Here is a 26,758-nt window from a genome sequence, read left to right as displayed (position 1 = left end):
CTGAGGTCACAGTCCCCTAGAACTTAGAACTACTTAAACCTAACTAACCTAAGGACATCACACACACCCATGCCCACGGCAGGATTCGAACCTGCGACCGTAGCGGTCACGCGGTTCCAGACTGTAGCTCTCGGCCAATTCGACCGGCTGTGTCATATCGCTCGTGTGCCGACTATAACATGTTGTTCAAATTCACTTAAATCTTGATAACGTACCATTGTAGCAGCAGTAACCAATCTAACAACTGCGCCAGACATTTGCTTTCTTATATAGGCGTTGCCGACCGCACTGCCATATTCTGCCAGTTTACACATTTCTGTGTTGAATACGAATGCCTATATCAGTTTATTTGGCGCTTCAGTGTAGTTGTGACACATATGGACACGGACAAGATTCAAGGAATATCACTGAAGTTAAGTATTCAATTGGTTCATGTAATAAAGTGGTTTTTTTTTTAACCAGGTGTACATTTTGTGTTGTAGTGGGAGAAAACCGCCCACCCACCTACTGTACCACCTTCTGCTCATCCGGCCAGGAAGCACAAATCACGGCAGAGCGGCACAGCCGCAGCAGCAAACTTCTCCGTGATGCGCAAGTCCTCCCTTGTAGCGCCTGCCACTGTAATTTGTTGAGCATCTCTGTGCCGCTCCCTCGTCAAAGAAACGAACCCACGGCTAAATGTGTTACTAATCGTTGTGTCCTCTTTGTATTTTGTATTAATTTATACAGATAATAGCCCAAAACCTATGTGCCATTCCGGAGAATCGGTCGAACAGCTACATCTTTCACAGATAATTTACATTTCCGTAAGTTTCTCCCGACGAATCTCATCCGACATCTGATTTTCCGACAACAAATTTTATGGGGTCATTTCACTTTCGTCACTCTGGATGGCTAATGCTAGATGTTTTAAGGTAATTACTATTTCCAGTGTTTTCACTCCTTTGCTATAATTGAACAATAGTGAATTTCTTCAGCTATTTATGCGAATTGCGTTTTATTTATTTACGTACACTGTCACCTTCAGTTCCTGCATTAACCATCGACCCTCTGCTGGTTTTCCTGCAATTGGCTACAATATTTGGCATTGACACCTTCTTACACACAGTGGCCTATCCCACGGAGTTGCGATGTCACACTAGTCGGCTTGTCTGCAACGCTTCGCGAAGGCGCGGCTCCGTGCAGGGCCCCCGTCAAATTTATATGCAATTGAAGAGGCACCCACTAAATCTTATAACTGTGTCGTGTGCTGTCGAGAGCTTGCATGCATTTAAAAGATCAGTTAAAAATTATTAAATTTGTTTGAAATAGTTACTAGCCCCCGTCCGGAAACGGCTACTGGCACTCTTTTAAGACCTGCAGTGTCACGTGCTGTGACGTATGCGCTACGGCGTATGTTTCTCTTGGGCCTCGCTATATTATTTATTTGTATTGTAAACAATTCCATCCCTACTGCACTTGCTTGGGGTGCTCCTCAAATTACCGTTATATCTGCCTATTTTGTTCCGTTAAGGCGATCTCAGCAAGTAAGTCCTGAATCTTAGTCGACGCTCGTTGATCCCGTATTTTGTTCAATGAATGACGGTGCGGGATTGCATCAAACGCCGTCCTGAAGAAACGCACCATCAATCTTGGCAACCACTGTCTGCGATATTCTGGATCTTACGTAAGAACAGACTGAGATGAGTATTGTATTTTTCTTGTTTGTGGAAACCATGTTGATATTTATACGAGAGGTTTTCTTTCTCCTGAAACTACAAAATACGTGAGCGTAAAACATGTTTGATAATGCTACGCTAGGACGTCAGCGACATAGGCTTATAAATACGTGCATCTTTCCTACAATCAAAGCTGCTTAGGACTTTTACTCGGATGTGTTGGAATAATTTTAATTTCAGATCAATCGAATGCCTTTCACTTTATTCTCTTTACTCACATTACCACTTTGTTGAACTTTTGTTTGTCAGTTCAACTTTGCTTAAATCGGGATGAATCATTCTTCCATTTCATAGTAGCTTTCTAATATGGCAACTGAACCACGGTGTGGAGTTCTTTCCATCCCTCGCAACCTTTCTTGGCACGTACTGGTCTTATTTACAATGCTTCTGAATTTTCGTGACATTCATCCTCAGAGACCAATATTTGATACTGATGTTATTACTTCTTTGCACTCTATGTGGGTCTTTAGTGGATAGAGGAGCGAGGAACAGTTCGTTCATGAACAGAGAATTCAGACATTATTTTGTTCAACATCTAATATTGTAAGTAATGTGCAGTCTGTGGCTGGGTGGCATTGTTGTAATATTCGCTATTGTAGTGTTGGTCTGTTGGCTGTTAACAGCGCGTAGCGTTGCGCAATTGGAGGTGAGCCGCCAGCAGTGGTGAATGTGGGGAAGTGAGATGGCAGATTTTTGAGAGCGGATGATCTGGACGTGTGTCCATCAGAAACAGTACATTTGTAAGAATGGATGTCATGAACTGCTATATATATTATAACTTTTGAACACTATTAAGGTAAATACATTGTTTGTTCTCTATAAAAATCTTTCATTTGCTAATTATGGGTATCAGTAGTTAGTGCCTTCAGTAGTTAGAATCTTTTATTTAGCTGGCAGTAGTGGCGCTCGCTGTATTGCAGTAGTTCGAGTAACGAAGGTTTTTGTGAGGTAAGTGATTCATGAAAGGTATAGGTTAATGTTAGTCAGGGCCATTCTTTTGTAGGGATTATTGAAAGTCAGATTGCGTTGCGCTAAAAATATTGTGTGTCAGTTTAAGTGTTGATCAGAATAGGTAAAGAGCGATATGTCTGAGTACGTTCAGTTCTGCTCAGCTGTTTGAAAATCAAATAACGTAAGGGATTTACCAGCACAGTAATTCACCAATTTTTCTAAGGGGACGTTTCAATATCAAATATTAAAAATAGTACATAGCTTCGTTGCTGAAGTTGCAGCGTCAGTTGGTAACAGTGGATCCGAATGTGCAAATATGTGCAGATACAAAAGAGATATAAATCTGCCACTCTTCGATACAATGTCTATTCAGAAGATGTCAAGCCCCCTATAACACGCCCGGGGGTACAAATGGTGGTCAACCCTTTAACTGTTTTCGCTTGCCGCTTTTCTTGACCGTGCGCCCTGTCCACACCATGTACCTGATAATCCCGCGGCGGCCGTACTGTTCCGCTCCACACTGCTGACAGACCTGCCTGAAATTATGTATCCAAATATGCAAGCAGGTAAGAGGAGCCACTCTACGTCAAACACTACACTGTCCTACGTCTGGTATGAACACCCATATTCTGAGACGATATGAAAATCACAGGTTGCACTGTTTACACTCTAAGTCACAAGTGTTTATGCCAACTTCTAGATAATTATCTGTCCACAATATCACTTGGACAAGCGTACGCGTAACCGAACACGGTGCAGATGACTGTTGATGTTGCGGAAGCCGAGTAATCGAACGAAAGTTCTTGCGCTCGCCACGCATACACAGATTTCTTGTGGTACCATTCCTCCTTGACACTAGTAATGATATAACACTGTTCATAAAGTTCTCAGTCCCCACTTGTACGAGCGTGCGCGTAATCGTCACGGGGCGGCTGACTGTTGATGATGCGGAACGCGATGACCGAACGCACGTTCTCACGCTCGCTACAAGACACTGGCATTTGATTGCACTCTTTTGTGGTAACTAATTTTTTACTGAATTCACATTAGTTCATTCTGGGAGACCGAACACGGCGCGGATGATTTATGCTGTACGGTACGACACCGAAAGAGCCGACACACAAATCCGTTATCAGCGGCACTGCTCATATGCAATTAGTTCTTTCCGACTCTTTTCACTGAATTCACCTCCATATCTCATTACTTCACTGTAATAGCACTTGTAGCAACACCTGAAGCGCTATACCTATGCCTTTTACACATACAGCTACCGACAGCACGACATAACAGCCCCGTGTCCCGTGCTCGACTGTGCAAACGCGCTGCCCGCAAAGACACTCCGCAACTAAGCAGTACGCTTACACCTCGCCACCATGAAAGTCTGCAAATGTTATTAAACTGGCAAACACACAAAAAGGGCATCATCAACAATCAGCCACCCCGTGACGATTACGCGCACGCTCGTACAAGTGGGGAATGAGAACTTTATGAACAGTGTTATATCATTACTAGTGTCAAGGAGGAATGGTACCACAAGAAATCTGTGTATGCGTGGCGAGCGCAAGAACTTTCGTTCGATTATTCGGCTTCCGCAACATCAACAGTCACCTACACCGTGTTCGGTTACGCGTACGCTCGTCCAAGTGATATTGTGGACAGATAATTATCTAGAAGTTGGCATAAACACTTGTGACTTAGAGTGTAAACAGTGCAACCTGTGATTTTCATATCGTCTCAGAATATGGGTGTTCATACCAGACGTAGGACAGTGTAGTGTTTGACGTAGAGTGGCTCCTCTTACCTGCTTGCATATTTGGATACATAATTTCAGGCAGGTCTGTCAGCAGTGTGGAGCGGAACAGTACGGCCGCCGCGGGATTATCAGGTACATGGTGTGGACAGGACGCACGGTCAAGAAAAGCGGCAAGCGAAAACAGTTAAAGGGCTGACCACCATTTGTACCCCCGGGCGTGTTATAGAGGGCTCGACATCTTCTGAATAGACATTGTATCGAAGAGTGGCTATCTCTTTTGTATCTGCACATATTTGCACATTCGGATCCACTGTTACCAACTGACGCTGCAACTTCAGCAACTAAGCTACGTAATATTTTTACTTTTGATATTGAAACGTCCCCTTAGAAAAATTGGTGAATTACTGTGCTGATAAATCCCTTGCGTTATTTGAACTTAAGTAGACGCGCCGCTAGAGCTGCCGAGAGGGGATGCTTGCGTCTCATTAGAAGCGGCGTAATCATTCGTGGCAGCCCCGTCGTGCGACGGCGACGGCTGTATGAACCGCGGCGGCATAGTTAGCGGCGTCCGTATTTGGAAGTGCAACTTACATGCTCTGTAATTTCTATCCTGCCACTTCCGTAAAATACAAATATTTTCCTACCTACTCATTGATGCTATCACAGGCTTATTATTCAAGGCCATCGTGTACGGTAAGTGTTTCGGAAAGTTCTAATGAATTGTAAGACGTTATCCCTGCGAGTTGGTTCCCTGTCTTCCCGAACTATTTCGCAGACAAGACATTTATAACAATCCTACACGAATCCCTGCCTGTGGCATCAATATTAATCGCCTGAGTCCCCCATTCTATATCTTGCTTACTTATAACACTACTGCTCTGTGGCTGATCAATATTTTCTACGTGTTTTACCAAGTTTTTTTTATTAGTTGTGGTGAATATTATTCTTGTAAATATGTTGTCAAGTTACAAATGCTACATGTTATTTAAGAAAGAGAATACGCGTGGAATGTTAACATTTTGTAAGTAGACACGCTGGCCTAATCTGGGAAAAGATATTGTCAAAGAGTGTAATAAATTGTAAATGTAAAATGTAGCATTTCGAAGTCGCGAGGAGACGCTTGGTGTCTTTGGTTGTGTGTATTCGCCGGTGCGGCTATACAAAAGTGTGGGAATAAAAAGCCCGTTTCCGAAGTGTGGAGCAGTGAAAACTGAAATGGTTGGTTTGGCGCATGTTTAATATGGGCAAGCTAAGAGTATGGCATTTATTGGGCACAGTACAAATGCCGCAAGAGTAATTCACACAACATCAAGAGTACTGTGGGCCCTTGTTATTGGCTATGGTACGGCAAGAAGATCAACCTGTGCACTATTTTACTGCTAAATTAAGCTACTCGACAAACCAACAGCATCATTAAGTGAAGTAAAATCTAAACTTTTTATAACTAGAAGTGTAATAGGTTGACCAGCGTAGCTGCAATTTTATTGCTTAAATAACATTGTTTTCGTGCATATTATAACTTAAATAATTTTCCAGAGTCATCATTCAAGTATTAGCCGCCCTATCCCTGAGTATGAACCGAGATAATCAGAAAATGAATTGAAAATGATGTGAACATTAATTTATAAAATTATCAAAAGAAAATTTTTCAACTTTTGGACAATAACGTAAAATGAAATCTTTGGCTGTAGTATGAATAATGTCAGAAATAGAATGATGCTAAAGCCAGTATTAATTAATTTGCTAAAAATAGAGTAACTTTCATAATAAAAATTGACAATAAAACGTTACGTAGCTCCGACACTGAATTTCATTGTCAAAACAGAGTTCTAATTTATAGCTTGTGCTCTAATTTATAACTTTCATTACAAAGAAATATCAGAGTAGCTGCTAGGTAAATGACAGTCCTTACCAATGAGTAAATTCTGTTTGCTATAATTACGACAGTCAGTATTACGATGAGTAATGTAACAAAAAGTTTCTGTCCACAGCTTTAACCGATATTTCAAAATTAATATACTATATTGTATGTGTTTGCTATTGGATTATTGTTTGACTACTGTGACATGTGTGGTATGAAGTACATGAAAGTTTGCGTTGGATACTGTTCCTACTTTATGGCGCCAATAACTATTCTTACGTAAGGTTGCTTACGAGTATAAAGTTCAGTTTAAATTTAATTATTCTTGTTCCGTCGAGGAATTGGCGACCGTTGATTCTTTTCATTAATTAAAACTTTGAAAATTTTTGCCAGATTTTCCACCAACTAAGGAATTAAAAACTCGTTTACGTATTAAAAATATGTAAAGTTAACCAAACTTTGTTTCTAATCGTTATTGCTAAAATACTGGGCAGTGGCGATTCGGTTATAACTTCACCTACTTATCTCGGCTTTGCGTTATTCTTTGGAGTAGATGCCTTTTTCCCACAGATTAGGGACGATAGGTACACGGTAATATAGAAAAACCTAATTAGCCGGAGAGGTAGGAGGGCTATAAACTGAGGTACCACTCCATCAGAATAGCACGATCAGAAAACATATTCGCGATATGCATAAAAGCATACGATTACCATCTGTGACCCGCCATTGATGCTAACATTTACTCAGGTTATTTCAAAGTCTGACTCTCTTATAACTTCACTAGATACTGTCGAGCTCTTTATGGTAATAAATATGTCGCCAGCATTGCAATCTGTTCGTAATACTACGCGAGCTTTATTATCCTTAGTAAACGATACTAAGTCTAGGACCACGAATGTTCTGAACGTGGGGAACACACAGAAAGAAAGAGAAAGAAACCTATAGGTTTAAAATGGGCCACTTAAGAAGAGCATGTAGAATTTACCGACTTGACCGCAAAGGAAATGAGGAGATAAGGGAACGGACGTAGACCTACTATACTATTAGGGCAGAACAGAAGACAAACAGCTAGGGTGATCAGAGATTGTCAAAAGAATGGAAAAAGACAGAGGGCCAAAGAAAGCACATTCCTGACAACCTCCTGGAAGGAGAAGAGAAATGATATGGAGAGGATCGCTGCGAGGTCTTCCAAGACGCGATGGAAAGAAGACAAATGGAAGAGAATGAGGTAGAATGGTGAGATCCAGGCGACAGAGATGCGGGATGCGGCAACAGCTGTAGAACCCCCGCAACAAGCAAGCAATTATGCTCATGCGACTAACTAATATCGTACTAACATTTTCTCTTTTTGCGATTTGTAAGGACTAAAATTCTCGACTGGGAGTGCTGCAGCTGATTTCTCTTCCTTTTCAACAATTCATCATTGTCCAAAAGGAGTGGTTCCTTTACATCTTAACAAAAAAATATAGTAACAGCTTGCCATCCATATTCTGCCACACAAGTAAATTAACTTTCATGTACTGCGCACTGATCTATTGAGGTTAGTCGTACAGGTCTCCAACCAATAGCAGAAGTCGAGAAATTTGCAACCGAGATCGTTGCAGAATGGTCTGACCCTCTGGTTTAGAAATTATACTGAGCTCCAGACCATGACAAGCAAATACTTCATCGCTCATCTTACAGCAATTGTATGAGGCCACCTGTATTTGATTTGTTTCCCAAATTGAAGGAACAACTTCGTGGAAAACGTTTTGATGCAATTGCTGAAGCTTCCAATGAGCTGAACTGAATAATCAGACAGCTCAACATTGACGGTGCACTATGCGGAATACAGAAGTTGCCGAAACGTTAGAAGCAAGAATGAAGATTATATTGAAGGCCTGTACAGGTATTTTATAAAGTAAATTATTTTATTCAATTGAATTTTAGGGGTGCAAAACTTTTGAAATGTCCCTCGTACGTGGAGTCGGCATGCTTACTATTCGATTTAAGGGGTGGATAGATTTCCTTCCTGTCGCCACCTCGACAGTCACCCCCACCCCCACTCTACCCCTGGGGTGGAAATACGTTCTCCCCAACTGTCTGGGTGTACCTGCCCAAATCTTGGACGCTGCGTGCCAGCACGCACAGCTATCCGGGAGGGTGATGACTCCGCTTATACGCCAAGAATGAAATAAGTCTCGGAACTATTTCGACGGAAGATGTTTCCTTGTAAAATCAAATGAATTTGAAACACTCTGTAATTTACTCTTTTGAGACCACAAAAAATTAATTCAATTTCAGCCTTCTGATGGCAGTTGGCAACAACATTACGACACTGTCAAAGTTGCACAGAAGTACGTTTTTGTTTAAACGGCGACACTTTCGGATCTGAGTCCATTGTCAAGTCATCCTGTAGAACAGAGTGTATCGCGTTGCAATTAACAAATACACCCAAGAGCCAAATAAACTGATACACATGCCTAATACCGTGTAGGCCCCCCGCGAGCACAAGACGTGGCATGGACTCGACTATTGCCTGAAGTAGTATTGGACGGAATTGACACCATGAATCTTGCAGGGCTGTCCATAAATCGGTAACAGTACAACGGGGTGGAGATCTCTTCTGAACAGCACGTTTTAAGGCATCCCAGATACGCTCAATTATGTTCATGTCTGGGGAGTTTGGTGGCTAGCAGAAGTGTTTAAACTCAGGAGAGTGTTCCTGGAACTACTCTGTAGCAATTCCAGACGCGTTGGGTGTCACATTGTCTTGATGGAATTGCCGAGGTCCGTCGGAATGCACAACGGACATGAGTGATCAGACAGGATGCTTACGTACGTGTTACCTGTCAGAATCGTATCAAGATGTATCAGAAGTCCCATATTGTGGTGTCACCGCCAGACACCACACTTGCTTGGTGGTAGCCTTTAAATCGGCCGCGGTCCGTTAGTATACGTCGGACCCGTGTGTCGCCACTGTCAGTGATTGCAGACCGAGCGCCGCCACACGGCACGTCTAGAGAGACGTCCTGCCACTCGCCCCAGTTGTACAGCCGACTTTGCTAGCGAAGCTACACTGACCAATACGCTCTCATTTGCCGAGACGATAGTTAGCTTAGCCTTCAGCTACATCATTTGCTACGACCTAGCAAGGCGACATTACCAGTTTATATTCAGTGTAATAATGTCTAACAAGAGCGATGATCTCCAATTGTGGATTAAAGTTAAGTATTCCAAGAACTACGTTATTTTCTTTATAGGATAATGACTTTACCTTGTTCCAGACCTCACGCCAATCTGCGTGAGCTTAACGCGTGCCTTTCGGCTACCTCCGAGTGGCTTGGCTGTCTTGCCACGCCACTACAGTTGGTGACGAGCTAAATCGCGTTTGTACCAATTGATCTTGCCTTAATTTACTTGTGTCATGGCTTCGCCACACTCTCCAGATGTACTGTCCGAATTTTATCGCTTGCAGAATCAGCAGATGCAGGCGTTATTGGATGCCCTTGGACAGCTCGTCCAGGGTCAACGTGCAATGCAAAACGATGCGGCCGGCGCCGGTCCACCGCTACCGCAGCCACGACATGCAGTTGCATCACCTTTTCATCCTTTTAATGCGGCACTGGATAGCTGGACGGAGTCGTCACGCCCATTTGGATTCCATCTCGCCGCCTACAGAATTCAAGGTAACGAGCGGCAGCCTTTTTTGTTAGCATCTGTCGGGGTGCACACGTACCGAGTGATAGTGAAATTATTTCCCCGACGCGACGTAGCAACTCTGTCCTACGACGAAATTTTGTCTGCATTAGATGCATATTTCAAGGAATCAGTCAATGTAGTTGCAAAAAGGTATATGTTCTTTCGTACAAAACGTATGGCAGGTCAAACTAATCGGGAGTGGGTTGCAACTTTGCAAGGCCTTACTAGGGATTGTGCTTTTGAGTGTTAATGTGGCCTCCCTTATTCAATTACTATGGTACGTGGCGCAATTGCACAGAACGTTTCTGATGTTCGTATACGGCAGCAAATTTTGAAACTAGTCAATCCCTCCCTTCAACAAGTGATGGACATATTGGATAGGCAAGACACACTTGACTTTGCTCAGGAATCGTTTGAATCTTCTCCAGCCATGTGTCACATTAACACTCTCTGTACCAGGCCTATTTTATGCACCCGTCCCTAGAAACCGGGCAATTTTACCAATATAAAAAAAATTACTGCATCAAATCTACTGTTTGGATTGTGGCAAATTTGGTACCATCTTGAAGCTGCACATTTCTACTTTAATTCTGAGTGAAAGAAACTACTTTACAATGCACAGCTTTAAGGTACAGTTATAGAAATCACTTAGATGTTTTAAGAATTTAGAAAAAGTCATACGAATAAGGGAATACAATTGTGATTTATTTTTAACCAAAATTGTGGCACTACATTACATGTTTCTGATAGTATACAGTATTACATATAAATTTCACACAGAATCATATTGTTTTTTAGTGTGGAAAATTTTAAAGCAAGGTTCCAGGCAGAGTGCAACGCCACACTGTTCACATTCGTATCGTGTCTCTTTGCGAGAAGCCTTGCCACTCTGTTTCTTGCTCCTGGAACTGCACACGTGACACACACGAGCAGCATACTTCTTAGTAGTTGCAGGTATGTGCTGCAAAAAATGTCTCTTTGTTAGCCGACCTACAGTTCCTTCATTTCTTGGAATGAATTCAAGTGTGTCGTCTTCAACAAGCTGAACTGCAAGCACTGTTATAAAGTCTGTTATTGTAATTTTCTTCCTGTGCACTGCATTGTACAGCCAAAATGCATTTGATACTCCCATAAGCAGCAAATGGAAATATAATTTTCGCCACCATTTCACAGTTCTGTGCTGGAACGGATTGTACTGCAGGCGTTGGTCTCCAATATCCACTCCAATTTTATTGAGGTTGTAATCAAGTACCTGAAGTGGTTTCAATACTACAGACCCATTTCTCTTAGTATGCGTACCAAATGTTGCTTGATGCCTTGTAGACAATGTATACACATCTCTCTTATCTTTCCACTTCATTGCCAATACATTATCTTTACGCCGAAAAGACATTTCGCCCTTTTTCAGCTTAGCAGATACTAAATCTTTAGGCAATCCTTTCCTGGATTTGTTCACAGTACCAACAGCTCCAGTGCCTTTCTCTGCCAGTTGCTGAAATAGCTCTGGACTGGAATAAAATCGATCTAAATACACAGTGTGGCCTTTGTTCAGCAAGCTGCTGTCAGACAACAATCGCAAAATAACCGCAGACGAAGAATTGTCAACAATATGCTTACCAGCATAAACTTCAAAATTTACAACATAGCCACTACTGGCTTCAGCAACAGCATATACTTTCAGTCCATACTTATGAGGCTTATTTTGCATGTAAACACGGAAACTCACACGACCTCGAAATGGGCAAATTCCTTCATCAATTGTCACTTTTTCTGAGGGACGATATGCCTGGATACATCGCTCCTTCAAATTATTATAATATGGCAAAACTTTGTAAAGTGGATGAAATCCATCTTCGCCTGGTTTTTTCTGATTTGAATTGTCAACAAGATGCAAGCATGACAGTATCTGAGTGAAACGCAAACGGCTCATGACATGGGGACAAAAGTTACAACTAAGAACAGGATTAGTGCTCCAATGGTCCGCAATTTTTGGCTTTTTCGAAACACACATGTGGAAAATAATACCCAAGAAACGCCTCATCTCACTTATAGTCACTGGCTTCCACGAACTCAAAACTGAATGGGGCTTCAGATTATTTCCTCTTCTTTTCTTCTGTATTGTCTGTGATGCATACAAATTTGTCTGTCTCTTGAGTTCATTTACGTCACTGTCAGTAAGGAACACTTTACTGCAATCCAGTACAGAACTCGACTCATCAATATCCACTAGTATCTGCCTGGGTGTCGTGTTGACAGGCAGAGGTCGGTAGGTGTCAACTGCAGTCCACTCACTGTCTTTCGGATACGGCACAGCTGCTGGATTTGAAGCAACACCTTCAACATCATTCTCGTCTTCATCTGAAGACAAACTGTCATCAATCTCGTCTTCTAAAAAGAATATCACATTATGTGTAACTACATACATCGTTTACACATGTTCAACAGATATGTGCGTACTGCACAATTACGTGGAAAATTCGGAAATACGTACCTTCAAACACACCATTGCATTCAGAATCGTCTGAATCACTCTCTACATTATCCAGAGTGTCGCTATGATTGATCAAATCCGCAATTTCTGCGTCTGATAAACCGCGCCGAAACATGATGACAAACAACTGAATGATATACAGACTGAGAACGCAAAGATAAGTTTTAACATGAATTACAGCGCTGCCGTGACATCTATGGACGCATTTTGTTAATAAACATCTGAAAAACGTATAGCGCTGGCCAAACCCGTAGAAATAACGTTGCAGTGTTTTGAATGAAATTAAATGTAGCGGCCCGTAAATTTTACGGGCTTGGTGATTTTCGCGCGATCCCAGGCCCGTAAATTTTACGGGCTTGGCGCTTAGAGTGTTAACCGGCCCGCCGGGCGAGCTGCACGGAACAGTAAACAGCCCTCGCGCCCGTCTGCGCAGCTGCCGCCAAGCTCTCCGCTAAGTGTGCCGCGCAAGCACGCAAATGCAGTGAAATCATGCACGCGGTGTGCTACTAGACATTCGCGTGAGAACTGCCCATCACGCCAAGCTATTTGCTTTTTCTGTAATAAAAAAGGACATGTTCAGAGCGTTTGCCAGAAAAAGCTCAGATCGGACACTCACAACCATTCCAGGCCGTTTGCTTTGCGCCGGAATCGGAATCGAACCAGGAATACTCAGGCTCGTGAACCTTCACCCATGGACATTCATGCAGTTCATTCCACTCCGCCCAGTGCCACTCTCTCTCACAGTGACTGTTTTCATCCCATGAATAGTGTGCGTCGACGTCGACGGAAATCGCGTCAAGTCGCGAGTGCTTCTGTACCAGTGTCAGTTCACATTGGACGAGACAGTCGCTCTTGTCGTCAGCAGGACAATAAACTTTTTGTAGACTTGGACTTTCATGGCACCGTGATACCATTCCAGCTCGATACCGGAGCTGCAGTTTCGCTGATCAATAAAGACACTTACAAACAACTGGGCACACCTCCGTTGCATGCCGCAAATGTAAAGTTAACTAGCTATTCTGGTCAGAATATCCCTTTGTTAGGACAGTGCAGCCTTCTTGCAACATACAAGGGACAAACAAAACTTGTGTCCTTTTATGTACTTCGTTCTTCTTCTGCAGTGAACTTGTTTGGTTTAGATTTATTTCAGTTGTTTAACTTGTCTATAGTCAATCAGGTCCTATCAGTGAACCAGACAGTGCCTTCAGACAGTGTTTCTCATCTATGTGAAGAATTTGCAGACATTTTTGCACCGGGCCTTGGTTGCGCTAAGAACTATGAAGCACATTTGGAACTGAAAGTAAACGCGCAACCGAAATTTTTCAGAGCGCGCAATGTTCCCCACGCATTTCGTGATGAGGTCGCAAGAACATTACATGATTTAGAATCACAAGGTGTGATTGAACGCGTGCAAGCTTCTCTCTGGGCATCACCCTTAGTAATTTTGCCAAAACCTTCCGGAAAATTGAGACTTTGTGTGGACTTCAAAGCTACAGTGAATCCACAACTAGTGATTGCAACTTTTCCTTTACCCCGCCCGGAAGATCTTTTTGACAAACTGTGCCCGGGTAAATATTTTTCGAAGTTGGACCTGGCAGATGCGTTCTTGCAAATACCGTTGGACGAAGAATCCCAGTGCGTCTTGGTGGTTAACACGCATCTTGGTTTGTATTGCTTCAAAAATGGTTCAAATGGCTCTGAGCACTATGGGACTCAACTGCTGAGGTCATTAGTCCCCATAACTTAGAACTAGTTAAACCTAACTAACCTAAGGACATCACAAACATTCATGCCAGAGGCAGGATTCGAACCTGTGACCGTAGCGGTATTGCGGTTCCAGACTGCAGCGCCTTTAACCGCACGGCCACTTCGGCCGGCTGTATCGCTTCAAACGACTGCCATTCGGGTGTGCATCTGCCCCTCCATTGTTTCAGCAATATCTGCAAACTGTTTGTGCCTCGGTCCCTACTGCAGCAAACTATCTGGACGATATTGTGATCTCCGGAAAGACGGAAGAAGAACATTTAACCAATCTCAGAACATTATTCCAGGTCTTGCGATAAAATGGTCTTCGCTTGCGGAAGGACAAATGTGTGTTTTTTGCTCGGGACTTACCCTATCTGGGCCATGTAATCAATGCCCAAGGCATACATCCCAGTCCCGAGCACCTCTGTGCCAACAGGACTTGCCTTCGCCGCAGAATTTGAAGCAGCTACAGAGTGTGCTCGGAAAAATAAATTACTATCATCGCTATGTGCGCCATGCCTCTTCCATTTCAGCTCCGCTTCATCGCTTACGCCGTAAAGGTGTTCCGTTCGTCTAGACGGCGGAATGCGAACGTGCCTTTCGCCAGTTGAAATCGGCGTTGCTTTCCAATACTTGCCTTACGCCATTCGATCCCCAGAAACCCCTTTTGTTGATGGTGGATGCATCGGATTTCGGGATCGGTGCTGTGCTTGCGCACAAAGATGGATCGCTTGATCGCCCTATTGCCTTTGCGTCCAAATTGCTCTCGACTGCGCAAAGAAATTATTCACAGATCGAGAAAGAAGCCTTGGCTCTCGTATTTGGTGTTACTAAGTTTTATGATTTCTTGCATGGTCGTCACTTTACCATCATCACAGACCACAAACCTTTGCCATCGCTTTTTCATCCGAACAAGCCTGTACCTCCACGTACAGCGCAGAAATTCGTTCGCTGGTCTATTTTCCTCTCGCAGTACCGCTACAATATCTTGTATCGGTCCACTGCTAAGCACGGAAACGCTGATGCGTTGTGCCGTTTGCCTGTTGCTGAGGATAGAGCATTCGATTCCTCCGAACTTGCTTGCATGTTCATTGATTCGGAAACCGATGACGTGGTCGAATCGTTTCCGCTTGATTTTCGTCGTGTAGCTACAGACACAGCTGCTGACCCTGTCCTTGCTACCGTTTTGCGTTTTGTTGCTACGCAATGGCCCTTGTCAAAGTCACGGATCGAGGATCCGTTGGTTCGCCGATTTTTTGCTCACAAGGAGATGCTTTTTGTTCGACGTGGTGTTTTGCTGTTGCGTTCTCATAATGATCAGTCCAAGGTCGTGGTCCCACGTTCGTTACAGTCCTCTGTCTTACGGTTTCTCCACCAAGGACATTGGGGTATAGTGCGAACGAAACAACTTGCTCGTCAGCACTGTACTTGGTTCGGAATCGATGCTGCGATAACGAATATGTGTTCTTCTTGCATGGCGTGTGCACCGCCGCGGAAAGTCATTGCATGGCCGAAAGCCACTTCCCCTTAGCAACGCATACACATCGATTTTGCTGGTCCCCTCTGGAATGCTCGATGGTTGGTTGTGGTAGATTCATTCAGTAATTTTCATTTTGTTGTCCGGATGTCTTCCACGACGTTATCTGCCACCATCCAAGCGTTATCTGCTATCTTTTGTAGTGAAGGTCTTCCACAGACTATTGTTTCAAACAATGGCCCACAATTCATGTCCGCAGAATTTCAGTCATTCTGCAAGGCCAATGGTATTCAACATCTGACATCCGCGCCGTTTTCTCCTCAGTCAAACGGTGCCGCTGAACGATTGGTCCGGACTTTCAAGTCACAGATGTTGAAGTTGAAAGAGTCGCATTCTCGGGAGGACGCGTTATTGCTCTTTTTGTCCTCGTATCGCTCTCAGCCCCGAGATGGTCGCTCGCCGGCTGAGTTGCTACATGTTCGTCCTCATCGAACCTTGATGTCTTTGCTACATCCGCCGCATCAGGTTCCTGTGCAGCGGCAGCCACCTGGCGACGTTGTACACTATCGCAACTATCGAGGTTCACGGCGTTGGCTCGCAGGGCGCATTCTTCGCTGCCTCGGCCGCGCTATGTATCTGGTTTTGGGGGCCTCTGGTGAGGTGCGTCGGCATCTCAATCAGCTGCGCCTCTGTCGTCGCACGGGTTCTGCCGCTCCCCGTCTGCTTTCAGCGACGGTGCCGTCCGGTCAGCGTCCTGGGGACCCATCTACTGACTCGCCTCATCCCCAGGTGTTACCGACGCTGCCTTCCATTTTGCCCCATGGGACGCGCCGCCGCCGCCGCCACCGCCTGTTCTCCCGCCGGCGACGCCCGCAGTGGACGCGTCGCTGCAGGCGCCGGGCGCCTCCCTGGGTCACGCGCCGCCGATCGCTTCCCGTGACCAGCTGTCCTCCGACATGGAACTCTTGCCCGCTCCGGACCAGATGTCGTCTTCGCCCGTCGGGTACCCTGGAGGTCGAATCTTCGGCCCCTCCTGTCTCTTTACGGGCGCAAACACCGCATGTTGGCGTGCACCCTGGACTAGGTTTTCAGGCGTTTCCTAGCTCCCCTCGGACCGAATGGCCGGGTGCAGGTGGCACAGCCTCGCCTGTTGTTATGCTCCCCACCTCGTCGCATACGTCAACATGGGGTCCTCCCCACGGCGGGCGGAAGCCTTATAACACAACCGTTCGCCGATTTGCCGGGGAGGAATGTGGTGTCACCGCCAGACACCACACTTGCTAGGTGGTAGCCTTTAAATCGGCCGCGGTCCGTTAGTATACGTCGGACCCGTGTGTCGCCACTGTCAGTGATTGCAGACCGAGCGCCGCCACACGGCACGTCTAGAGAGACGTCCTGCCACTCGCCCCAGTTGTACAGCCGACTTTGCTAGCGAAGCTACACTGACCAATACGCTCTCACTTGCCGAGACGATAGTTAGCTTAGCCTTCAGCTACGTCATTTGCTACGACCTAGCAAGGCGCCATTATCAGTTTATATTCAGTGTAATGATGTCTAACAAGAGCGATGATCTCCAGTTGTGGATTAAAGTTAAGTATTCCAAGAACTACGTTATTTTCTTTATAGGATAATGACTTTACCTTGTTCCAGACCTCACGCCAATCTGCGTCAGCTTAACACGTGCCTTTCGGCTACCTCCGTTTGTCTTGGCTGTCTTGCCACGCCACTACACATATCACTCCAATTGGACACGCCACACACCGTTACAGATCCTCCACGAGCTATAACAGTCCTCTGCTGACATACGGGGTCCATGGATTCGTGAGTTTGTCTGCATACCTGCACACGTCCACCCGCTCAATGCATTTTTAAACGAGACTCTTACGGCCAGGCAATGATTCCAGTCATAGACAGTCCAATGTCGGTATTGATGGGCCCAGGAGAGGCGTAAAGCTTTGTGTCGTGCAGTCAAGGGTACATGAGTGGGTCTTCGGTTCCGAAAGCCCATATCGATGATGTTTCGTTGAATGGTTCGCTCGCTGACACTTGTTTATGGCCCAGCATTGAAATCTGCAGCAATTTGCGGAAGGGTTGCGGTGTTGTCACGTTGAACGATTCTCTTCAGTCGTCGGTGGCCCCATTCTTGCAGGATCTTTTTCCGGCTGCGGTGATGTCGGAGATTGATGTTTTACCGAATTCCTGATATTCACGGTACACTCGTGAATTGACCGTGAGGAAAAATCCCCACTTCATAGCTCGTACGCCAACTATAACACTACGTTCAAACTCACTTAAATCTTGATATCCTGCCATTGTAGCAGCAATAAGCAATCTAACAACTGCGCCATACACTTGTTGTCTTATGTAGGCGTTGCCGACCGCAGCTGCCTGTTTACGTATTTCTGTATTTGATTACCCATGCCTATACCAACTTCTTTGGTGCTTCAGTGTACAATACATAAGATCAATCAATATACAAGTACGTTTGACAAGATGATTACATACTTTGTGAGTGTTACCATAATTGTGAGCGCTCGCCAAATAGCTTGTGTGTGAATGGCTAAGTGCAAGGTACTAACAGGATATAACAGTCCAGTGCTGCGTGCAGCGAAGCAATGTTACGTGAGCGTTGACCAACGTTTGGGGAAGTGAGGTAGCGGGCGCTGAAGGGAGCGCCCCATAAGGAGGTTGTTCGTTTTATTTTACAAAGCTGGAAAATAACGGTTGCATATGACCATACATAATATCCATTTTAGCTCGATGTTAAAACACTGTCACAATGTAAAAGATGCATGTACAAAAGACATCTTTCGAAAATGTAAGCGTCATGCCGTGTAGCGCCCTTTTTTAAAACAAAAACTAAAATACTCAAGTAAAAAAAAAGAAGAAAAGGAATTTGAATTATGTCAGTGTTGTAATGACTGGCCACTAACTGGCTCTACGAGGGAAGACGCTTTTGTACATGCATCTTTTATACTGTTACTGCGTTTTAACATCAAGCGAAAATGGATATCGTATATAGTCATATGTAACCGTTATTTTGTAGCTTTTTAAAATAAAACAAACAACCTCCTCATGGCGTTCTCCCTTCAGCACCCTCTACTTCAGTTTACCAAACGATGGTCAGTGCTCACGTAACAACGTTTTGCTACAGGCAGCACTGGACCGTTGTATGCTAATAGTACATTGCAGTTAGACACTCACACATGCTATGTGGCCAGCGGGCACACATTTTGGTAGCATTTCCGTGGTATGTAATCATCTTGCCGAACGTAGTCGACTGATCTTATGTAGTGTATAAGTTAATTGTAACACACTACACTATGTTCTACATATACGGCTTGATGATGGACTAAGGTCTGAAACTGGTCGCCATTCAAGCAAAAACAAACTTCTGTGCAATGTCGAGTGTTCCATAGTAATATTGAGACGAAAATTTGCCGTCATGCCCAGATTACGTGATGCCTTCGTGAAGTATGAGTTGCTTTAAGGCAAGTGCGTCGACGACGTGGACAGGTATGGTGGGGATCGAGCCCCCACGTGAGGTGCCCGCTCTCAGCCGCCCGTCTCCGTGTGTGCTGGAGTACAGTGAGCAATGCGCCGCGATGCGCCGTAATTGGAGGATGGCGTCGCGATTGTTGTCCACAGGGGCAGTAACTCTGCTTCTTCCGCTCGCCAGGAGATCGCAGACGCATCGCCACCGGCGCTGACTTTTTTCCGCTTCAGAGCCGACGTCAGAGTTAATTGCGTCCATTCTGCGGCCACCATTCACGTCCGGCGGGTCGGTGGCGCGGCCGCCCCTGATGAATCGGTTTTCGATAACCGCCGGCCCGTCCCTGCCATTGTGCTCCGGTCGCAGCGCCGCTGCGTGCTTTATCGTCTATCGGCGGCGCCTCTCTCTTCTTCCTCTCCCCCAGTATTTACGACTTCCCATCGGTATTCCGCACCGGCGCCACGCAGATGTGAATCGCCGCTGCCTCTGCCCCCCAGGCGCTCGCCGGCCTTCCTTGCCGTAGGTCAAGGCGTCGCGTCGGATCACGCCATCTCCTCCTCCACGTGCGGCCGGCATCCTCCACTCGGTCGACGCGAGTTTATCTTTCGATGCTTGAAATGTTTACAGCGCGTCTCGCGGCGTGTACTGAGCGAATTAAGTGCGCGAACTGGCAATAAGTACTTTGAAGATACTTCCTATAATGGCCTCAACGATCTGATGCTTGTACATAGTGGATTTGAAATAAAGGAAAAATTCACATCAATTCTACACTTATATACATATTTTCGCAAGCCACCATACGATACATCTCTTAGTGTACTCTGTTAATCATTCCCTATGCTGTACCCCTCCCGTATGGAGCGAGAGCAAAACAACTGCCTATATCAGTGGTCGTCAAACTGCACCCCGCGGGCCGTATACTGCACGGATCAAGTTTCCATGCCAGCCCCCTATCTAAGCCGTATTCTATAATTCGAGGGTCACTCCGTAAGAAATGCACACCTTTTTTGTAAAAATACAGTTTTCATTCTGCATTTTTGAAAGTTTTACAGTGTGTAGATACATCCTTCCCGCTTGTTTTCAAACTTAGTTCAACCTGTTCCCGTGAGAGGCGCCGTCACAGCATGTATTCAAGATAGCTACTACACTTCACGTTCGTCAGAAGCAACGTGCTGTCATAGAATTCCTGTGTTGTGTAAACGAGACAGTGGGAAACATCCGCAAGAGGTTGAAAAAGATACTACTGTCGATCGCAGTACAGCTAGTCAGTGGGCAAGTAGGTTACGTGATGAAAGCGGGCACGGCAATATTGAGGACTGTCCTCGCAGCGGCAGGCCTCGTACTGCACAAAAAAATGGTTCAAATGGCTCTGAGCACTATGGGACTCAACTGCTGAGGTCATTAGTCCCCTAGAACTTAGAACTAGTTAAACCTAACTAACCTAAGGACATCACGAACATCCATGCCCGAGGCAGGATTCGAACCTGCGACCGTAGCGGTCTTGCGGTTCCAGACTGCAGCGCCTTTAACCGCACGGCCACTTCGGCCGGCCGTACTGCACACACTCCACACAATGTGCAGAGAGTTAACGAATTGGTGACTGCTGACAGACGCATCACAGTGAACGAGTTCTCACGCTACGTTGGGATAGGAGAAGGGAGTGCCTGCACAATACTGAAAGTCTTGGCCTTAAAAAAGGTTTGGGCCAGGTGGGTTCCCAGGATGTTGACAGTGGCTCACAAAGAAACAAGAAAAACGGTATGCAGCGAACTTTTGGAACAGTACGAAATGGTGGAGATGAATTTCTTGGTAGAATTGTAACAGATGATGAAACATGGCTCCATCATTTTTCACCAGAGACGAAGAGGCAATCAATGGAGTGGCATCATGCAAATTCACCCAGGAAAAAATATTCAAAACCACACCTTCTGCTGGAAAAGTTATGGCTACGGTGTTTTTTAATTCCGAAGGACTCTTGCTTGTGGACATCATGCCAAGTGGAACTACCATAAATTCTGATGCATATGTGACGACACTGAAGAAACTTCAAGCTCGACTGAGTCCTGTTCGACCAGATCGGCAAAAGCAGGATGTTTTGCTGTTGCACGACAATGCACGGCGACATGTCAGTCAAAAAACCATGGAAGCGATCACAAAACTCGGATGGACAACACTGAAAAACCCGCCTTACAGTCCTGACCTGGCTCCATGTGACTATCATCTCTTTTGGAAACTGAAAGACTCTCTTCATGGAACAAAGTTTGAAGATGATGACTCCCTTGCGCACGGTACCAAACAGTGACTCCAACAGGTTGGTGCAGAATTTTACAGTGCGGGTATACAGGCGCTAGTTCCAAGATGGCATAAGGCAGTTGAGAGGGATGGAAATTATGTTGAGAAATGAAAATATTGTTCCTAAAGGATGTAGCTACACACTGTAAAACTTTCAAACATGTAGCATAAAAGATGGATTTAAAAAAAATAGTGTGCATTTCTTTTGGAGTGACCCTCGTCATATGCTTCTGCCAAATGATCCAAAAACGTCAATTAACATTAAGAGTTTCTCAGGAGTATATTCTTCTCGTTGAGTAACAAACAAAAATACTTTAAATATTTTAAGAAGGGCTCAAACTTAAGTGACATTGGTGAATTCGACTGTGAGCCAAGCAAACTTGGCGCTAACGTCAAGCGCAGACTGTTATGTAGCGCGGCCACAGTGGGGTTAACAGAACTGAGAGAGGTGAGATTTTATTGTGTGTCTTCCAATGGTGACAGCTCACGAGCGTGCACAACTATCACAGATCAGCTGCCTTGGTATAAATGTCAAAAACTAATAACATGGATTTGGTGCAACCCAGCCTGAGCTTACGTTTCAGCAAGATAATTCCCACCCAAACGGCGCAAGAGTTTCTACTGCCTGTCTTTGTGCTTTCCAAAATCTCCCTTGGCCAGCAACGTCGCCGGATCTCTTCCCAGTTGAGAAGTTTGGGGCATTATGGGCAGAGCGCTCCAACCATCTCGGGAATCCCACGATCTAATGCGCCAATTGGACAGAACTTGGCACGAATATGTTGGACGAAGATGGTATTCACTTGCTCAATTCGTGAAGCCCTGTCTCTTGAATAAATCGTCCACCTTTTCTGAAACCGTATCATTTGTTTGTCTTTACATCTAATAAGTAAAGTGAAAAACTCTCGTAATACTTAGATACGGCTTATTCTGCAGCACCAAAGACGATAAACTGGATCAGGGGTTATGCGTAAACGCATGATGAAACGAATCATGGAATGCTTTCATACATGTTTATTCAAGATGGAGCTATGATACTCCGAAACCGGTCAGCAAAATCAATATACTTAGCGGTGGTAGGTGAAACGTTTGTACTATTATCAGGATGGTACCCTGTGTACACAAAATGCAAGGTGACAGTTACTGAACTAGATGAAATTAAAACGTCATAACTTCTTAACAGTTTGCGTTAGGACGTTCAGACTGCACGGTTGGTGGCGGGGCATGATGAGAATTAGTATGCGCATGCGCCTTCTTGGTTTAGAGCAGCCCACTTTCATTTGGATGGGTTAGTCCAATAAGCAAAATTGGCTCATTTGGGGAACTGAGACTCCGCATTTCACGTTCGAGAAGACTCTTCACGCTTAACGGGTGACTGTGTGTGCGTGGAGTGTCCAGTCACGGAATAGTCGGTGTGATATTCTTTAATGACACTGTGACTACAAAACGGTACATGACGGTTTTGGAAGATGATTTCATCCCCATTATCCAAAGTGACCCTGATTTCGACAATATGTAGTTCATAAAGGAGTCTTCGATGTCCTGGAGGAGTACTTTAGGGACTGCATTCTGTCTCTGGGGTATCCAAAGGCCACTGACATCTGCCTCGATTGGCCGCCATATTCTCCGGGTCTGAACACATGAGACTCTTTTTTGTGGGGCTACATTAAAGATAAGGTGTACAGCAATAACCACAAAACCATTGCTGAGTTGAAAACAGCTATTCAGGAGGTCATTGACAGCATCGATGTTCCGACACTTCAAAAATAGTTCAAAAGGCTCTGAGCACTATGGGACTTAACATCTGAGGTCATCAGTCCCCTAGAACTTAGAACTACTTAAACCTAACTAACCTAAGGACATCACACACATCCATGCCCGAGGCAGGATTCGAACCTGCGGCCGTAGCAGTCGCGCGGTTCCGGACTGAAGCGCCTAGAACCGCTCGGCCACCGCGGCCGGCCTCCGACACTCCAGCGGCTCATGTAGAATTTCGCTATTCGTCTGCGCCATATCATTGCCAATGATGGCAGGCATACTAAACATGTCGTAACCTAAATATGAATATCTGTAGTAACGTTTACATGTTGAATAAAGTGTGTGCACGCCATAGTTTGTAACTTATTTACCTTTATTTTTCATGTAGTTCAATAATTGTCACCCTGTAAATAATACAACAGAAAAGGAACAAATACACTAATATTGCCGTCTTGGGCTCTAAGATCGACGTTACTGCAACTGCAGCGAATCTACGTAATGAAACTACAAGACATCGCCGAGCATCGAATGGCATCTTCGACATTCGGAAAGTTCGATGCCCCGACTGCCATTACATCGATTGCAGCTCCCGGCACATTTAACGTATTCAACACACACAGCGCTCACATGCTTTCCGTTACGATCTCAGATAAGGTCATCGCAATAAAAGCAAACTCATGTCTTGCGATAATTCGATTACCTCTACTCGAGCCTCGGTGACTTGTACAAACACTTGGAATGAACTGGAATGGGTCGCCCTGTGTCACAGCGAAGCAGTAGCTTGTTCTGATAGTGCGTTCTAAGATTCATGTCAAGATAAATTCGTTGCAGTGCAAAGGTAAACTTGCACCTGCATCTACTGAAGATTATGGCGCGTGACATATATAGTAGTGTTAGAGTAAGTGATGGGAGGAACACTGCAACAAAGTACACGCTAATGAGCGTTTATTCACACATTGGCCTGTTAACATTTATTTCAATATTACGACAGATGACCCAATTCCAACAACTTAATGATGTGCATTTTAACGTCGCATTTCTGGTTTCAGCGTTATGTCCATCATTAGGAGCAGAGACTTAATTGCTGGCACCATTATTACTTAAGGAATGTTCAGTTCAGTTTCGAAGCTGTATTTCTGAAACGTTTTCCCTGTAGTGATATGATGTTACCTTTTTTCTTGCAATATTTTCTGATATTATTAATTATTAATAAATTTGTATATTTAGATATTATGTTTCCTTTTAGCGTGATTCTTATTGAATTTTCTGTACATGTTACTTTTAAGAAGTTTTATCTTGCAGTATATACCAAAGTGTGACAGCACAGCATCAAGCATGGAAAATCGATTTTGAGACAATATTTTTCTTTATTCATCTTTTTATTAGTTTAAAGACGTGACACTGTTACACTTCTTGCTGAGGGACGAAAATCTCAAAAAAAAATTGTGTATTACTAAACAATTCATTACTAACAGATGTAAATTTGTGCTCACTAGCTCATTCTATGATAAATATGGACTTCTTCGGTAAAACGTCAGTGGGAAGTCACTTTAAAGGACGTTGTATTAAACAAAGTATCCACCAGTGGATGGACTGTGAGTCTACTGCATTCAATCAACTTTCGTACAGTTTTTCAAGCACTTCCCAAGGAGAATCATCAGTGAAACCCTCCCAAGGTATTGTCCAGTTCTGTTTTGTTAGTTGTTTTCGTGGTTCTGGATCATTTCACGACATATCGTTGTCATATGGTACGTGATAACTGATTGACGCTAATGATACTTCCTATTCACTGAAAATTCGCAATATTGGTCATTTCCTTAAGAGGCCTTAAAACATTGTTTCATAATACTTGGTCTTTATTTAAAGTGATCAATTGAAACACACAAGCACAAAAGACACACACACACACACACACACACACACACACACTGACAAAGACACAAATAAACGAAAAACCGGTCCCGCGATACATGCGAATCGTGACAATTAGAAACTATACAGCTGAAAGGGATGTGAGAAATTGAAATTAATTTTCTGTAAAGCTTATTCTTATTTTCTATCTACGTACATGAATAAAAGGTCGATTGCTTTTATGATTGCACAATTTGCCGCTTTCAGTGATACTATAAGGATGTTCCTGACATTATACTTACGAAATGTTAACGGAAGATACAGTTGCATACAGGATAATTGCTAAGTCAAAAAACTATAGGAATACGCAGGAAGATCTTCAGAGGTTGGACTCTTGCAGCGTGAGGTTGCATTTAACCCTCAAGACAAAATAAATATAGTGTCCATGAACAGGTAGAAAGTTAGACTACTGGCGATATATCAGTGTATACACTACTTACCGTAAAATAAGTAGGAATATGCGTCGTAGTGACCTAATGTGGAACGACAATACGAAACTGGATGTAGGAAAAGCAGATGCCAGGTTGAGATCCATTAACAGCATCCTAAGGAAATACAATTCATTCTGTCCCTTTCCTCTGTAGCCGAAGTCGTTAACAGATAATTATCCAGCTACCTGGAGCTGACCTGTTTCAATGTTTGAATTCGTCATACGTAAGAACTAGCCGTTGCCTGTACTTTCTAGTCAACTAACTCCATGAAGGCTCATAACAATACTAGCTGTTTTAGAATCTAAATATGCTATCTATACAGGACGAACTCTGGAGGTAATGGACAGACAGAAAATCTGGTTGTTGCCTTGGTAGCAGAGAGTTAGGCTCGCCCTCCAGCTTTGTCTGTAATGACGGTCATCGTCATCATTTGCATTTTCGAGTTGTTTGCCTATTTCGAAGCCAAACGATTTAAAGTTGGTGGCGCCATCTTCTTCATGTTCTGCCTATTCTTCCCTTACCATTGCGTCTATACCCATAGGTTTTCCTTGGTATCCGACTTTGGTCCATATATTATAGACAGTCATGTCATTCCTTTCTGTACTTATGAATATTTTCTACCATTCCTTGATAATGGAGCTCCTCTCTTATCTCACAGCTCTTCTTGTGATCTAATTTGTTTTCTGGCGATAGACTTTGAAGTCTCATTTCTGCCTCTTCAGTTCTCTGTAATTGTTCCTTCGTTAAAGCACGGCTTCGAATCCATATTGCAGTAAAGGTACAGCCGTAGTATTATAAAACTTAAGTACCGTGTCTTTCTTGGTTTTATTCGGAGCGTTATCTTAATCCTATGTATCTTTGTAGTTTCTTTTTAGCACCGTTATCTTAACCATAAGAAGTGTTCAAGCAAATTTCAGACTTTCAGCCGCTCGTCGTTTAATACATCCCCAATATTCCCACTGGGTACCTGCCAGTCAGGTGAGCCATCGAAGACTAACGGAGGCTTGTTCCGTTACAAAATATGTAGCGCCCTGCGAGTATCCGCGCACGCGTCAAAATCCAAGTTGACAGACGGACCACACTTCACAGCGGCAGCGACCTCGCTGGTGGGACCGCTGCGGCGGGGCGGGCAGTAAGTTCTCATCCCTAACATAGAACTAGCAGTTCAGTTCACCTACCTCGATAGGCTGCTTGCTGT

At 44.3% G+C, this 26,758-nt stretch overlaps 1 protein-coding gene across 1 annotated transcript; it reads right to left on the bottom strand.

Moving 5' to 3' along the window:
- Window positions 1-10,736: 10,736 nt before the first annotated feature.
- Window positions 10,737-12,389, bottom strand: LOC124545796 (piggyBac transposable element-derived protein 4-like). The gene has a single exon (XM_047124742.1). The coding sequence runs from the start codon at window positions 12,387-12,389 to the stop codon at window positions 10,737-10,739; it is 1,653 nt and encodes a 550-aa protein (XP_046980698.1).
- Between the last annotated feature and the right edge of the window lie 14,369 nt (window positions 12,390-26,758).

The sequence above is a fragment of the Schistocerca americana genome, chromosome 8, assembly GCF_021461395.2.
Source record: "Schistocerca americana isolate TAMUIC-IGC-003095 chromosome 8, iqSchAmer2.1, whole genome shotgun sequence".
NCBI lineage: Eukaryota > Metazoa > Arthropoda > Insecta > Orthoptera > Acrididae > Schistocerca > Schistocerca americana.
This window is presented reverse-complemented; position numbering and strand designations above follow the sequence as displayed.

What these genes read in the sequence shown, in the direction of transcription:
- LOC124545796 (XM_047124742.1), bottom strand. Translation starts at nt 12,389, where the DNA reads ATGTATGTAGTTACACATAATGTGATATTCTTTTTAGAAGACGAGATT.